General features: G+C 36.5%; 1 protein-coding gene across 1 annotated transcript in view; it reads left to right on the forward strand.

Annotated features, from left to right (window-relative positions):
* The window catches only part of LONP2 (lon peptidase 2, peroxisomal), a 179355-nt gene that overhangs the window by 104823 nt on the left and 56415 nt on the right, over positions 1 to 18117 (forward strand). The window contains exons 9-10 of the mRNA XM_037816336.1: positions 417 to 567; positions 2151 to 2277. Of these exons, the coding sequence (XP_037672264.1) occupies positions 417 to 567; positions 2151 to 2277 (278 nt within the window). The remainder of the gene's footprint in view (positions 1 to 416; positions 568 to 2150; positions 2278 to 18117) is intronic.

Raw genomic sequence — 18117 nt, forward strand, 5'->3', positions numbered from 1 at the left:
ATTTTACCTGCTATCTAAGAATTTCAAAATGCTCTATACAATTGCCTTATGTTCCCATAGCAGTTAAGACAGGGAGTGTTACCAAGAGGGAAACAGGTTCTGCAGGATTGGTAATTTATTTATGGTCACACAGTGAGCCATTTATAGATTTAGGAACAAAGCTTAAAAGGTTACTCTTTGCCTCTTTGCACTTTTATGTGTTTTCAAAGTTTTTGACATTGACCATGTTTTGTTAAGAAAAAAATTATTTAAAATATGGGGAATGTAAAAAATGATGCCCATATTTTAATGTTATCCCTGTATTTTCCAAATTAACTATATTGAGAACTATCCACCTTTCTAATGAATCATGCATGTTTTGACTTATACAGCTTTCTATTACTAAATTTGTTTAAAAGTTTTTTATTCTCCCCTAGGTGTTGGATCCGGAACAAAACCATAACTTCACAGATCATTATCTGAATGTGGCCTTTGACCTTTCCCAAGTTCTTTTTATAGCTACTGCCAACACCACTGCTACTATTCCACCTGCCCTGTTGGACAGAATGGAGATAATTCAAGTGCCAGGTACTTTATTCCCATATTAAGTCATGATTTGTTATTCCTTTCCTTTCTGAGCATAATCCTTTAAAATTGGTCTTGCTATGGAGTTTTGAGTAAAGAAGCTGGTTTTGAATACAGAAGTTGATGTTCAAGATATAAATCTTCAAAAGTTCTGAGTCTGGTTTATAAACCAGCTTTTGTGTAGTTTCAAAGTCTGGAAAGGCAAAGCTTTGTTGTTTTTTAACCAGGACGGATCAGAGTATGTATATATTCTGTAAAATACCAAGAATAAATTTCAGATTTAATTTAACTTTAAAGAATGATCACTTCTTAGGAAAAATAAGACATGTTTCTTTGAAGCATTTTTTGAAATTAAGGTGAAAAACAATTTATTCGAAGTCAGTGTCTAGAAACCAAAAATAGATCTTCACATGTCAATTCAGCTTCCATCTAACAGATTTTGAAGTTTCTACCATCTCTTTGGGAAAGTGTTGTTTAATTATTTACTCCTGTTGAGAGATGGTGCCTAATAAGGAACTGAAATTTCCTCTTATTAAATCTGGCCTCACTTTTATATGAAAGTACATGGTGCTTTTAAATTCCTCTTTTTTGTTGGCTCTATCAAGTAATTACATATTTTTTATTGTATCTTCTCCTTCACTGGAATGTGCAAAATAAAGTCCTTTAGTCACTAATACTAAATAAATACCACTGTTTCTCTAATTTTAATTGCTTGGAAACTAAAAGGCAGAAACTCCATGAGGTACACTGATGTGAGTAAATTATTCAGCACAGCTGCTGTAGAATTGGACAAATCATGCTGACTTCTTTCTTTGGCAGGTTTGGTCATCCTATCTTCTAGCTTTTCTGGTGTTTTTTTTTTGTTTTTTTTTTTACCTCCTCTTTCTTTTCAAAAGACGCTCTGTCAATTTATATTGTTAATTTTTGCTTGTTAGGGGAATTTTGCCTTACAGGATTTCAGGACAAAGTAATCTGTGCTCATTGAGGCTATTAAGAAGCATAAAAAGATAAACACTTTTAAGTGTTTAAATTATATGTATAATTGCAGCATGTGAAAAAAAGTCTTTTGTACAGGCATCTTACGCTTTGTTTTGTTTTGTTGCTAATATTTATAGTCATCGTTTTAGAAATAGCTCCTTTGGTGCCCTTCTCTTGTAACCTACTGATTATTTAATTGAAACAAATTTGTGGTAAGTTTTTTCAAGTATTTATCAGTTATGCTAAAGAAATGGGATATGTTTATTTTCTTATTAAATAATAGTAATATTTCAGAGCATTTGCGATAAGGGGAAATTATCTCTAAAGTTTGGCTACAGTTTTTTTCTCTTTGAGAGGTATGTCATTTAATCAGAAGACTTTCAAACACTGTGCTTAGTAAATGCTTGATTTGTTTGTGAAAAAGTGGGAAATTTTAACAATCATTGATTTGAGATAAAATTTCTTTATCATGATAATCATCTAGTTAAAGTAATACTTAAATTCATTCTAAATCCAAGTTCCATTGACTCTATGTTTCATTCATTAAAAAAGCATGGCACTGTGGAAGCCATGTGAGAACTTACAAAACAAGATTACTTGTTTTACAGGGTATACACAAGAGGAGAAGATAGAGATCGCACATAGGCACTTGATCCCAAAACAACTGGAACAACATGGGCTGACTCCTCAGCAGATTCAGATCCCTCAAGTTACTACTCTTGCCATCATCACCAGGTTAGCCAGCCATCCTGAGGCTTCACTTATGCTTAAGTCTGAAACAGAGATTATTTTACTGGCAACCCATAGCATCCATTTCTTTCTCTCCGACAGATTCCTAGCAAACTTTTGCATAGTTATTGATTTACCCAGGGCTCTATATGTGGAGAAAGCATTTAGAATACCTTCAAAGCTAAGGACTTTAGGTGAACCTTTAACAAAATAGAATATAAGGATTAATTTTGATAAATCAGCAGCCAAAAACGGAAAATGTAGAGACACCTGTATACACAGGATCTTCAAAGTTGTTGAATTCTCTTAAGAGGTGATATGCTACTTTCAGCCATCTGTTTTAAGTTATTCCGATTTTCTTTTCTTCTATTATCTTTAACTGAAAGATTTTTAAAATCTTTAGATTTTTGATCTTCACAATTAACATTGGAATGATAGAAACGGTGGTTTCCAAAGTTTGTTCCTAAGTATGTGAGTCTGTGGCAGTACATAAATTGAGTCGAGTTGTTGCTTAGTCTAATTTATATATTCCCTGTTTGAATGGAGCATATACTCTGTGGAGAATTTATGTCAACCATAACATGTTACAGTTTTTCCTGACTCAGCATTACAGTTCCATTGCATCATCTGGCAGATTATGTCAGACTACCAAGCACTACTCATGCAGCCCTTTTCCAGCAACTGCTGTTTTTGAAGAAATGTGAAGTATCTCTCCTTTTTGAACTTAAAGTTTGGTCATGCAGTCTACTTTTTAATCTAAGATAGCTATGCTAGCCTTTTTTGGGAAGTCTATTTAAATATATATATACACAAAACAATAAGACTAAATCTGACCTGGCAGTTCCTTTTCATGACTTGTTTTATGATTTACTGTGTGGATAATGCCAGGAGAAATAAATTCAGTGCTTTATATTTGAAAGCCTTCCAACAATATCCTTATCTAGATAACATCCATGATGCCTTTGAGTAACTTTCAACAAATCACTTAACCTTTTTGATAGCTTCCCATCTGTAAAACATAAATGATAGAGAAAATATCCATAACTTATCTGAATCTGAAGAAGAATGATTTTGAAAAGTAATCTTTATTTGTATTTTACAGTTATTACCTAGAGAACTATTTTTTTGGATGTATTTATTACTTTGAAACCTCAGATCTTAAAAGCTGTAGACATTAGGAAATCTCTCTGAACAGTTTTGCTTTAATATTGTTTTTAGAAACAGCACAGCTACATGCTACTCAAGGCATGTTGGATGTTTAGTGAGTTACCAAACATGGGACATAGATTTGAATTTTCCATCTTTTGGAGTGTGTCATAACCTTAAAACTTAATGTTCAGGGGAGGGAATCTTGGAAGTAGTCTAGTCTTACCTCCCAGTAACCAGACTACTTGAATACTTCTAATACTAGGATGCTTACTCTTAACTACTCCTTGGTTAATGACTTTGAATTGTTATACTCTTTATGTCATCTCCATGTGATTTTTTTTTGTTCTATCCTGTAGGAGCACCTGGAATCTAAGTTCAATTCAGCACTTCTGACATAAAAAAAGAAAACGCTATCAGATCCACTCCCCATAAATTTTTCTTCTTCATGCTAAACATTCCTATTCTCTTTACCATTCCTCTTGACTTTGTTTCAAGACTGTTCAGTTACCTGATTAGAATCCTTCTCGATGAATTCTGTAATATCAGTGTCCCTTTAAAATGAAACACCCAGAGTGGAACACAATATTTCAGATGTAGAGTAAACACTTCATGGTATGAGAAGACAATTGCTTTTCTCATTCTGAATGTTATTATATGACTGTATCCCAAGATTGTTAGTTTTTTTAGGTTATTCTCTTGCCTATTGCGCTTAATAGTTATATAACATCTTTATTTTTAATATGAATTTCTTCTAAGCCCAGATTATCCTATTCTGTATTTTTAGAGTTGTTTTTTAAAGGCCCAAATATAGAAGTTTCTACTGATGTATATTTCATTGTTAGTTTCAAGTACCATTACAGCAAATTGATTTTTTTGAATCTTGATTATTATTAAGTATATTAGTCTTTTTGTCATCTATTAATGTTATACTATCTGCATTTGTTCATAGCCCATTCTTATTCTAAGCACATAAAAAAGTATTTTTGTTGTTGTTGACCTTAATATTTTTGGCAAACTTCAGTTCTGTCTGAACTACTTGGTAACGTTTCTGCATGTTCATGCCTTTTCTTTCCTATACATACTTAGTCCCTTTTCTTCCGTCTTTGTTGAGACCTTTTAATCTGAGCTGATCAAAATAGTTGGTCTAGGCAGGTATTTTGGGTTTTTGTTTTGTTTTTATATGTTTGTTTATTTTCAAAATGCCTTCCTGTTTTGGTCTTTGTTGAAATTTTATGTAGTTGTATAACAAGAACTGTGTGTATCCTCCCATCCCTATGATTGAAATGAGTTTTACTTTAAAGTCTCTAACCAAGAACTCTTAACTTTCCTCATAATTTTTAAATCTGCTTCCCTGAAATTTAAAATATTTTTGTCTAATCAATTCAAATTTTTTCAGATATAAAACTGCATTCTCAAACTGTACTCCAGCTAACCAAATCCTATATAAATACACAATTTATTATGCACTTCCCAAAATAACCCTCTCAAGACAAGCAAATGCCCTGAAGTCAGCAGAAAATTACAAAGCACTTGAAGGATATAGAAAATATGGACAAGCCAAACAAACAAATTAAAAAGCTGAAGAGATGTAAAATTTGGAGCGATTAATCAAAGAAGTACTCACAAATATCAATATTATGGCTCAGGATATAAAAGACATGAAGACCCTAGAAGAGCATAAAGAAGAATTTCCAAAAAATACCAGATCTTACGGAAATAAAAGATACTGTTAATCAAATTAAAAATATTCTTGAGACACATAACACCAGATTTGAAGAAGTAGAGGAACGAATTAGTGACCTCAAAGATAGGGTGATGGAAAGTGAAAGCAAAAAAGAACAAATGGTGAAAAAAAAATTGAAAAATTTGAAATGGATCTCAGGGAAATGATGGCCAACATGAAGTGCACAAATATAAGAATCACTGGTGTTCCGGAAGGGGAAGAGTAAAGAGCCAGGAAGTGTATTCAAAGAATTTGTTGGGGAAAGCTTCCCAACACTTCTAAATGACATAAATATCCCAATTAAAGATGCCCAATGAACTCCAAAAAGGATAAATCCAAATAAGCCTACTCTGAGACATACACTGATTAGATTGTCAAATGCTGAAGAGGAGAGACTTCTGAAAGCATCAAAAGAGAAGTGATTCACCACATACAAGGGAAACAACATAAGACTAAGTACTGACTACTCAGCAGGCACGATGGAGGCAAGAAGGCAGTGGTAGGACATATTTCAGATTCTGAAAGAGAAAAATTGCCAACCAAGAATTCTTCATCCAGCAAAGCTCTCCTTCAAAATTGATGGAGAGTTTAGAATTTTCAGAGACAAACAAATGCTGAGAGAATTTGTTAAAAAGAGACCTACCCTGCAAGAAATACTAAAGGCAGCCCTACCAGTTGAGAAAAAAAGAACAGAGAGAGAGGTCTGAGGAAGAGCACAGAACTGAAGAGTTATTAGTACAGGTAACTTAAAGGAAAAAAGAGAGGGAAAAAAGATAGATCCAAAAACTAAAAACCAAAGGATAAGATGGCTGGTTCAGGAACTCCCTTCACAGTAATAACTTTGAATGTGAATGGATTAAACTCTCCAATTAAAAGATATAGACTGGTAGAATGGATTTAAAAATATAACCCAGTGGCTCGGAGAACCTAAGATGGCAGCTAGGTGAGACAGGGCAAGAAAACACCTCTGTGAAAAGTACTAGATAAAAGCCAGAAAGTGACCCAGAACAGCAGTTCCAGCTATGCACCAGCTGGACAAGGTCTGCTAAATCTACAGGGACCATGCATTTGGTGAAACCAGGAATCTGCATTCTGAAACGAGTGAGTGAGCTGGCTGAAAGTCCAGCGGCCGCGTTGCGGTGTGGGGAAACCATGGGTTGGCATTTGAAGATGGACTAGTTCTTTAAAAAAAAAAAAAAAAAACAGGAGCAGCTGTGGTTACAACGGTGAGAACCATGCAGTGAAGCACGGCAGGAGCGGGCTGGGCCAACATCTTGGTGTCTGGCATGGAGGATAGCCCACTGCTGATTGTCCTAGGGCCAGAGGGGCAGAGGGAAGCCAAAAGGAGAAAGAAACCGCGCCTCTTGCAGCCATCTCCCTGACGGACGGGAGACCCTCCTGCCCAGGACAAACCTATAGCCCAGAGCCCAGCCAAGGGTCCCAGTGTGACAGGGAATACTTCCTGCAGCACTGTGCACACGCCACAATATCGGCCATGGACAGTGGCCTTTAGTGCACCCACAGCTAATTGTCCCGGAGCTGGTAAGGCGGAGTTGTGTGAAAAGGGGGAAATTAACACGCCCCATTCAACCATCTTTAAAGCAGGCTGGGAATGCCCCTGCATGGCCCAGCAGCCCAGGGCTTCCCTGGCGGGCCCGCACACACTTGTGACATGGCACAACCTTCCCTCAGTGGAGGTCCTGGAAGAGCATGGCTGAGAAGGGGGGCCCGCTTGGAAATCCCAGGGACCCTATTCCAATACCAAGGACTTGTGGGTCAGTGGCAGAGACAGTCTGTGGCAACACTGAAATGAAAGCTCAGACTCTTGCAACACCCTTAAATCTCTGGGAACACCTGGGAGGTTTGACTATTAAAGCTGCCCCGCCTCCCTAACCACCCAGACACACGCCCCACATTCAGCACAGACAGCACCAACAGCACACCCAAACTTAGTGCACCAGTTGAACCCCACAAGAATCAGATCCCCACACACCACAAAGACAAAGTTGGGGAGAACTGACTTGAGGGGAATAGGTGACTCACGGACGCCATCTGCTGGTTACTTAGAGAAAGTGTACGCCACCAAACTGTAGATCTGACAAATTAGAGATTGGTATTTTTTATATCCTGAAAGAACCCTATCAAGTAAAGCAAAAGCCAAGAGGCCAAAAACAACAGAAAATCTTAAGCATATGATAAAACCAGATGATATGGAGAACTCATACCCAAACACCCAAATCAAAAGATCAGAAGATACACAGTACTTGGCGCAGTTAATCAAAGAACTACAGACAAACAATGAGAGCATGGCACAGGATATAAAGAACATGAAGAAGAGCATGGCACAGGATATAAAGGACATAAAGAAGACCCTAGAAGAGCATAAAGAAGAAATTGCAAGAGTAAATAAAAAAAAAATAGAAGATCTTATGGAAATAAAAGTAACTGTTGGCCAAATTAAAAAGACTCTGGATACTCATAATACAAGATTAGAGGAAGTTGAATGATGACTCAACGTCCTTGAGGACCACAGAACAGAAAATGAAAGAACAAAAGAAAGAATGGGAAAATGAAAGAACAAAGGAAAGAAGTCGATCTCAGGGATACACTAGATAAAATAAAACATCCAAATTTAAGACTCATTGGTGTCCCAGAAGGGGAAGAGAATGGTAAAGGTCTAGAAAGAGTATTCAAAGAAATTGTTGGGGAAAACTTCTCAAACCTTCTACACAATATAAATACACAAAGCATAAATGCCCAGTGAACTCCAGATAGAATAAATCCAAATAAACCCACTCCAAGACATATTCTGTTCAGACTGTCAAATACTGAAGAGAAGGAGCAAGTTCTAAAGGCAGCAAGAGAAAAGCAATTCACCACATACAAAGGAAACAACATAAGACTAAGTAGTGACTACTCAGCGGCCACCATGGAGGCGAGAAGGCAGTGGCATGACATATTTAAAATTCTGAGAGAGAGCAATTTCCAACCAAGAATACTTTATCCAGCAAAACTCTCCTTCAGATTTGAGGGAGAGCTTAAATTTTTCACAGACAAACAAATGCTGAGAGATTTTGCTAATAAAAGACCTGCCCTACTTCAGATGCTAAAGGGAGCCCTACTGACAGAGGAACAAAAAAAAAGAGAGAGAGATATAGAGATTTTTAACAGACATATACAGAACATTACATCCCAGGTCACTGGGACACACATTCTTCTCTAGCGATCATGGATCTTTCTCCAGAATAGACCATAGGCTGGGACATAAAACAAGCCTCAATAAATTTAAAAAAAAAAAAAATTTGAATTTATTCAAAGCACATTCTCTGACCACAATGGAATACAAATAGAAGTCAATAACCATCGGAGACTTAGAAGATTCCCAAACAACTGGAGGGTAAAAATGAGGGGGAGATGAAAACATTCCCAGATAATCAAAAGCTAAGGGACTTCATCACCAGCAGATCAGTCCTATGAGAAATGCTAAAGGGAATTGAGCAGGCTGAAAGGAAGAGACACTAAACAATTGACTGAAACTACGTGAAGAAATAAAGATTACCAGTAAAGATCACATGGTAAATATAAATACCAATATTACTGTATTTTTGATTTGTAACTCCACGATTCACTTCCTACAGGATCTAAAATACATAAACTGTAATGACAAATCAGTGGTTTTGGACTCAGTGTAAAATATGTAATTTTTGACAAGAACTACATAAAGGTGGGGGAATGGAGGAGTATAGGAACATAGTTTATGTGTCATATTGAAGTAAAGTTGGTATCAAAGAAAAATAAGATTGTTATAGATTTAAGAGGTTAAATTTAAGCCCCCATGGTAAACACAAAGAAAATATCAGAGAATATGACCATAGAGATGAAAAATAATGGGTTACAAGCAGTGGGGGAAGGGGCAATGGGGAGTCAAGAAATGAGTATAGGGTTTCTGTTTGGGGTGAAGAAAAATTTCTACTAATGGATGGTGGGAAGGTGGTAGCATTACAACATTCTAAATGTGATTAATCCCACTATGGAATGCAAGGGAAGGGTTGGAATGGGAAGATTTAAGCTGTATATATGTTTCCACAATTGAAAAAAAAAAAAAGAAAAAGACAGTCTAAATAGATAATGACAATTAAATGTCAAGGATGATCCTGGATGGGATCTGAGGCTGGAGGAGAGGAGGCTCAAAAGGACAAGGTTGGGGCGTAAGGAAAAAAAAAAGGAAATATAGATTGTAACTTTGTGTCAATGTTGAATTTATTGAACTTAGCTGTGCTTAATGGGATTGCATAAAAGAATGTTCTTGTTCATGGGAATTGTAGATGTGAATTATGTTGTTTGTTCAAGGATGTGTGCAGCTTGCTCTCATATGTTCAGAAGACAGAGCAATAGATGATGGATGATAAATGAGGGAGGGAGTGGGGGGGAGAAAGAAATGGTGATGTGACAGAATGTTAAAGTTGGTGGATCGGGGGAGCGGGGTCAGGGTATGCTGGAGTTCTGTGTTTGGGTTTTGTATTGTTTTTGCAACTGTTCCTGTAAGTTTGAATTTATTTCAAAATAAAATTTAAAGAAATAATAAAAAAGTAAAAATTAAAAAAATATATACATACATATTCCTGCAATATGCTGTTTACAAGAGACTCATCTTAGAACCTGTGACACAGACTGAAGATGAAAGGATGGAAAAAAATATTCCACACAAACTCCAATCAAAAGAAAGCTGGGGTAGCTATACTAATTTCAGGCAAAATAGACTTTAAATACAAAGATGTCATAAGAGTTAAAGAAGGACTATATATTAATAAAAGGGATAATTCACCAAGGAGAAATAACAATTATAAATGCTTATATACTCATCAAGGAGCTTCAAAATACATGAGACAAACATTGGCCAAACTGAAGGGAGCAATAGACACGTCTACAATAATAGTGGGAGACTTCAATACACCATTCTCTTCTATAGATAGAACAACTAGACAGAGGACCAATAAGGAAATTGAGAACCTAAACAATATGATAAATGAATTAGACCTAATTGACATATATAGATCGTTACATCCCAGAGTACCAGGACACACATTCTTTGCTAGTGCCCATGTAACATTTTCCAGGATAGATCATATGTTGAGCCACAAAACAAGTCTTAATAGATTTAAAAAGATTGAAATTATTCAAAGCACGTTCTCTGACCACAGTGGAATGCAACTGGAAATCAACAACCACTAAGGAACCAGATCTTCCACAAATATATGGAGGTTAAACAACACACTACTAAACCAGTGGCCAAAGAAAAAACTGTAAGAGAAATTGGTAAATATCTAGAGACTAATGAAAATGAGACCACAACATATCAAAACGTGGGATGCAGCGAAGGCAGTGCTGAGAGGGAAATTTATAGATCAAATGCATATATCAAAAAGCAAGAAAGAGCTAAAACTAAAGACCTAACTGAACAGCTGAGGAGGCTAGAGAACAATCAGCAAACTAACCCTAAAGCAAGTAGACAAAAAGAATTAACAAAGATTAAAGCACAAATAAATGAGCTGGAGGACAAAAAACAATAGAATAAATAAAACCAAAAGTTGGTTCTTTTAGAAGATCAACAAGATTAACGGACCCTTAGCTAGACTGAGCAAGTCAAAGAGAGAGAAGACCCAAATAAACAGAATCAGAAATGAGAAGGGTGTAATTATTACAGATCCTGAAGAAATAAAAAAAAATCATAAGAGGGTTCTGTGAACAACTGTATGCTAACAAGCTAGACAATTCAGAGGAAATGGACAGTTTCCTGGAAACCAATGAACAACATAGGCTGACCCAAGAAGAAATAGAAGACCTCAACAAACCAGTCACAAACAAGGAGATCCAATCAGTCATCAAAAATCTACCTACAAATAAAAGCCCAGGGCCAAATGGCTTCACAGGGGAATTTTACCAAATTTTCCAAGAAGAATTGACATCATTCCTGCTCAACTCTTTCAAAAAATTGAAGAAAAGGAACACTATCTAACTCATTTTATGAAGCTAATATCACTCTGATACCAAAACCAGATAAAGACTCGACAAAAAAGGAAAACTGTAGGTCAGTCTCCCTAATGAATATAGATGCAAAAATTCTCTACAAAATACTTGCAAATCAAATCCAAAGGCACATTAAAAGAATTACACACCATGACCAAGTGGGATTCTTTCCTGGAATGCAAGGGTGGTTCAACATAAGAATATCAATTAATGTAATCAACACATTAAGAAATCAAGGGAAAAATCAAATGATCATCTTGATAAACACTAAAAAAGCATTCGACAAAATTCAACATCCCTTTTGATACAAACACTTGAAAAGGAAGTGAGGAGAGGAATTGAGGAGAGGAGGGGCAAGATGGCAGCACAGAGAGGTGTAGAATTTACTTAGTCCCTGGAGCAACTAATAAACAACCAGAAACAACTAGTAAATAATCTGGAACAACTGCTGGGAGACATCATACACAAACCTGGCATGGGTGGAATGGCTGAGATCACAGCATAAAAGCTGTAGGTAAAAACTGTGGAACTCTGCTGAGCTGCAAGACTTCGCTGTGGGAGAAAGCAGCATTCCTGAAGCAAGCAAATATAGCTCAGCCTAGCTTCACCTGGGATTTTAATTAACAAATTTGGACTGCTGAATACAAGCTACAAACATAGACAAACCCCTAACAAGCAGAAAAGTACCCTGAGGTAGCTCCCAGTGGAAAGGAGGTGGGGGTTGATGGGAAAAAAGAATGCAGACTTTTAGAGACAGCTGACCTTAAAGAGCCAGAAAACACCTGTGTCCCAGGAAGGGAGCCCAGAAGACTGGGTGCTATCTCTGACACTGACGAAACTAGGGGGCCATGGACTGGCTCTGAAAAGGGGCTTTCTTTCGCTTTTTCTCTCTCTCAACCTGAGTGGCTTAGTGGAGAAAGCCCCAACTATTTTCAGTTTGCAGCACTCTGACCTAGATGGGTGGAGTTAATAGAGTCAGAGAGACAAAGGAGTAATTCAAATACAGAAGATAATTCCCTAGGGGGTGTATCTTCCCTAAGAGGAAGGAGGAGGAGCCCAGTTCCAGTGCCGGCCCACCCTTCAGAACTCAGACCTCAGGGCCTTGGGGAAAACAGTCAAAACAGAAACAACCTAAGCTAGAATTAAAGGTACCAAACCTCTTTACACCCCTGGGGAGCAACAGGCTGACAGGTGCCATCTGCTGAACAGGTTAGGAAAAGCACAGTGGCTAGAGGCCTCACAGGAAGTCTGTCAATCTTCTAAGACACACCCACATGGAAATGTGACACTGAATATAGCTTCATTCTGAGACCTGTACACATTCTGGTGTGGGAAAATCTGATTGGGATAATCAAGGAAACCACATGCCTAGAAACAGAAAACTGCAAAACGCACTAGGAAACACGAAGATACGGCCCAAAGGAACAAACGTACACCTCAACTCAGATACAGTTGAGATATTGTTTCACCTTAATGAAACAATCAAAGATTTTCAAATAAATATGTGAAATCAATTCAAAAACCAAGTCAACAAGTTCAGAGAAGATATGGCAAAAGAGAGGAAGGATATAAAGAAAACACTGGGTGTACATAAGGTAGAAATGGAAAGTTTGAAAAAATAACTGGCAGAATCTATGGAAATGAAAGGCACAACACAGGAGATGAAAAACACAATGGAGACATACAACAGCAGATTTCAGGAGGCAGAAGAAAACATTCAGGAACTGGAGAACAAGACACCTGAAATCCTACACACAAAGGAACAGATAGGGAAAAGAATGGAAAAATATGAGCAACGTCTCAGGGAATTGAATGGCAAGATGAAGCACATGAATGCATGTGTCATGGGTGTCCCAGAAGGAGAAGAGGAGGGAAAAGGGGCAGAAGCAATAATAGAGGAAATAATCACTGAAAAATTCCCATCTCTTATGAAAGACATAAAATTACAGATCCAAGAACCACAACATATCCCAAACAGAATAGATCTGAATAGACTTATGCCAAGGCACTTAATAATCAGATTATCAAACATCAAAGACAAAGAGAGAATCCTAAAAGCAGCAAGAGAAAAGCGATCCATCACATACAAGGGAAGCTTGATAAGACGATGTGCAAACTTCTTAGTAAAAACCATGGAGGCAGGAAGGAAGTGGGGTGATAAAGTTAAGATACTGAAAGAGAAAAACTGCAAACCAAGAATCCAATCTCTGGCAAAACTGTCCTTCAGTTATGAGGGAGAGTTTAAAATATTCTCTGACAAACAAACAATGAGAGAATTTGTGAACAAGATACCTGCTCTATGGAAAATACTAAAGAGAGCGCTACAGACGGATAGGAAAAGACAGGAATGAGGTTTGGAACACAATTTTGGGTGATGGTAGGTAGCACAACAATGTAAGTACACTGAACAAAGATAACTGTGAGTATGGTTGAAAGAGGAAGTTAGGGGCATGTGGGATGCCAGAAGGAAAGAGGGAAAATAAAGACTGGGGCTGTATAACTTAGTGAAACCTAGAGTGTGCACCAATTGTGGTAAAATGTACAAATATGTTTTTACTTAAGGGAGAACAAATGAATGTCAACCTTGTCAGGTGTTAAAAATAGGGTGGTAGTGGGGAAAAAAATAAAATCAATGCAAACTAGGTACTATAGTTAACAGAAACATTGTATTATGCTTCCTCTAATGTAACAAAGGCAGTATACCAAAGCTGAATGCCTGTAAGAGGAGGGTATAAGGGAGGGGTGTGGGACTCTTGGCTTTGGTGATGTTGTCTGATTTTTTTATTATACTTTATTTTAATTCTATCTTTCCTTTTGTTGCTTTTTAGTTATCTTTTTTTTTTCTATTTTTTTTTTTCTTTCTCTTTTGTCTCTCTACCTTCTTCCTCTTTCTTTGTGGAAAAAAATAGAAATGTCCTTATATAGATAGTGGTGATGGTGAATGCGTAAATATGTGATTATACAGGGAATCATTGATTGTTTACTTAGGATGGAATGTATGGTCTGTGAACAAAACTGTCTTTAAAAAAACAGGTTGATGAATAAACCTTGAGGGCATTATATTGAGTGAAATAAGTCGGACACAGAAGGGCTCATCATCTCATTGATATGAACTAATTGTAATATGTAAACTCATAGACATGAAACGTAGGTTACCAGGATATGGAATGAGGCTAAAGAATGGGGAGTGGATGCTTATTATGAACAGAATGTTTGACTAGCTTGAACTTAAGTGTTTGGAAATGGACAGAGCTGACGATAGCATGTTATTGTGAGAATAACTAACAGTGCTGAATAGTGTGTGAATGTGGTGGAAAGGGGAAGCTTAGAGTCACATGTGTCACCAGAAGGAAATTTGGAGGTTAAAATATGGGAATGTATAACACAGTGAATCATGTGGTGGGCAATGTCAGTGATTAACTGTACAAATATTAGAAGTCTCTTTCATGAACTAGAACAAATGTATGACACTATAACTAAAAGATAATAATAGGGGGGGTATATAGGGAAAAAATATACCTATTGCCATCTATGTACAACAGTTAGTAGTATTTTAACATTCTTTCATCAACAGTAACAAATGTACAATACCAATACTATAAGTCAGTAATGGAGGAGGGTGGTGAGGGGTATGGGAGGATTTGAGTTTTCTTTCTTCTTTTTCTTTCTTTTCTGGAGTAATGAGAATGTTCTAAAAATCGAAAAAAAAAATGAATTGTGATGAATGCACAGCTGTATATTGGTACCGTGAATAAATGATTGTACACTTTGGATGATTGTATGGTATGTGAATAATCTCAAGAAAATTGAATTTTAAAAAAAAGTGGAAATTGAAGGAAACTTCCTCAATATGATAAAGGGCATTTATGAAAATCCCACAGCCTGCATGGTACTCAACAATGAGAAGCTGAAAGCTTTCCCCATAAGATCAGGAAGGAGACAAGGATGCCCACTGTCACCTCTGTTATTCAACATTGTGCTAGAAGTTCTAGCCAGGGCAGTTTGCCAAGATAAAGATATAAAACATAACCAAATTAGAAAGGAAGAAGTAAAATTGTCATTATTTGCAGATGATATGATCTTACATTTGAAAAGTCCCAAGAATTGGACCACAAAGTTACTTGAGCTAATAAATTCAGCAGAGTGGCGGGATATAAGATTAATGTACATAAGTCAGTAACATTCCTATACCTAACTGAAGAGGCAATTAAAAAAAAATCCATTCACAATATTTTTTTAAAAATCAAGTACCTAGGAAGAAACTTAACCAAGGACATAAAAAACCTCTACACAGAAAATTACAAAATTTTACTAAAAGAAATTTTAAAAAAAAGGACCTAAATGGGTAGAAAAATATTCTGTGCTCATGGATAGGAAGACTAAATATTGTTAAGATGTCAGTTCTACCCAAACTGATCTAAGGATTCAACGCAATCCCAATCCAAATTCCGGCAACCTACTTTGCAGACTTGGAAAAACTAGTCAAATTTATTTGGAAGGCAAAGGGGCCTCAAATTGCCAAAAACTTCCTAAAAAAGAAGAATGAAATGGAAGGACTTTAACTTCCAGACTTTGAAGCCTACTGTAAAGCTACAGTGGTCAAAACAGCAGGGTACTGGCATAAAGATAGACATATTGATCAATGGAATCAAATTGAGAGTTCAAAAATAGACCCCCGGATATATGGTCAACTGATTTTTGATAAGTACCCCAAATCTACTGAACTAGGACAGAACAGTCTTCAGAAAATGGGGCTGGAAGAATTGGATAGCCATAACAAAAAGAATGAAAAAGGACCTCTACCTCACACCCTATACAAAAATGAACTCAGAGTGAATCAAAGACGTCAATGTAAAAGACAGTAACATAAAACACCTAGAAGATAATGTAGGGAAACATCTTCAAGACCTAATATTAGGAGGTAGCTTCTTAGTCCTTACACCCAAAGCACAAGCAATGAAAGAAAAAATAGATAAATGGAAACTCCTCAAAATCAAAAGCTTCTGTACCTCAAAGGAATTATTCAGAAAGGTGAAGAGGCAGCCAATGCAATGGGAGAAAATATTTAGAAACCATGTATCTGATAAGACACTAATATCTTGCATATATAAAGAAATCCTACAACTCAACAACAATAGTACAAACAGCCCAATTATAAAATGGGCAAAAGATATGAAAAGACTTTTCTCCGAAGAAGAAATACAAATGGCTAAAAAACATGAAAAATTGTTCTTCTTCACTAGCTATTAGGGAGATGCAAATCAAGACCACAATGAGACACCATCTCACGCTGCTAAGAATGGCTGCTTCCAACAAACAAGAAACTGCAAATGCTGGAGAAGATGTGGAGAAATTGGAACTCTTATTCATTGCTGGTGGGACTGTATAATGGTACAGCCGCTCTGGAAGACAGTTTGGCAGTTTCTCAGAAAACTAGATATTGAATTACCCTGTGATCTGGCAATTCTGCTTCTCAGTATATACCCAGAAGATTTGAAAGCAGTGACATGAACAGACATTTATACACCGATGTTCATAGCAGCACTGTGTACAATTGCCTAGAGATGGAAACAACCCAAGTGTCCTTTAACAGACAAGTGGTTAAACAGAATGTGGTATATACATATGATGGAATACTATGCAGCAGTAAGAAGCAACAAGTGCTTGAAACATGTGGCAACATGGATGAACCTTGAAGATATAATTCTGAGTGAAATTACTCAGATGCAAAAGGAGAGATATTGTATGTTACCACTTCTATGGACTACCTGAACAATGTAAAATCAGTGTCTTATAATGTAAGAATATTGGGGACCTAGTGATAGACAGTAGCTAGTGAGGGGGAATGATAGTCTAATATGTTCACATAGATTAATGATGGTGAAATCAAAGGTATGGTAATATAGGGGTGACAATTGTTTTTAATGGGATTATAAGTATCAGAGCTGTATTCAAGGTGGATAGGAATGAAAGGGATTGTTTAAAGGCATGTTTCCCACAGATCAGCACCACAAGTATAGATCGGTATACTTCTAAGGTATGACACTGGCACAGAGAGTTGACGGCAGAAGGGTGCATGGGAAAAAATCTACACATTGAGTACTCGGGACTATAATTAATAGGAATGCCATACTTGATAAAAGTTTCACTCACTAAGTTTATTTGTCAGAAACTAAAGTCCTTCAGAGTGCCCCTATGCTAGCTAAGTTCCTAAAACCGGAAGCAATAGTTTCTTCAAGAACATCAACCAGATATGTCCCCTTTGCTCATAAAGTTGATACCCCTTTTCAAGATGAACAGGTTAAGGTAGTCACTGCCTAGACATCCCTGGAGATCGGGAAAGTGATTAAACTAGAGGAAGGGGTAGCAGCAGACAAGATGGAATTTAACAAAGGATTATGAATACTGAATCTTTATATAATTTCTTTTCCTTAATTGCTAGGGTATTAAAATAGTTAGAGGGAAATAGTTGAAATGGTGGGAGTGGAACCCATGACATTCTTTGAAATTTGTTACATAGCTTCTTATTAAATTGTAATTTGAAAGCTGTACCTTTTTGTATTTATGTTAGATTTCACAATAGGGAAATGACTGAAACTATGGTACTATAACTCATAATAACTGGAAATTTCCTATATATCTACTAGTTAAATCATACTTTGAAAGATAGTACCTTTTTGTATATATGTTATATTTCATAATAAATAAATAACTGAAACTGTGGAATTGTAACCTATAATATTCTTTGAAATTTGCTCTCTACTTGTTAAATTGTACTTGGAAACTTATCACTTTTACATATATATGTTACATTCTACAATTTACAAATATGATTAAAAAAAACAAACTGCCTTCTCTGTGTGGATGCTGCCCATTCAAATCTATCCAAAACTGTGTGGGCAAAAATGGTTGTACTGTATAATGATTTGTGAAATGGCTTATGGAAT

Source organism: Choloepus didactylus, chromosome 22 (genome assembly GCF_015220235.1).
Source record: "Choloepus didactylus isolate mChoDid1 chromosome 22, mChoDid1.pri, whole genome shotgun sequence".
NCBI lineage: Eukaryota > Metazoa > Chordata > Mammalia > Pilosa > Megalonychidae > Choloepus > Choloepus didactylus.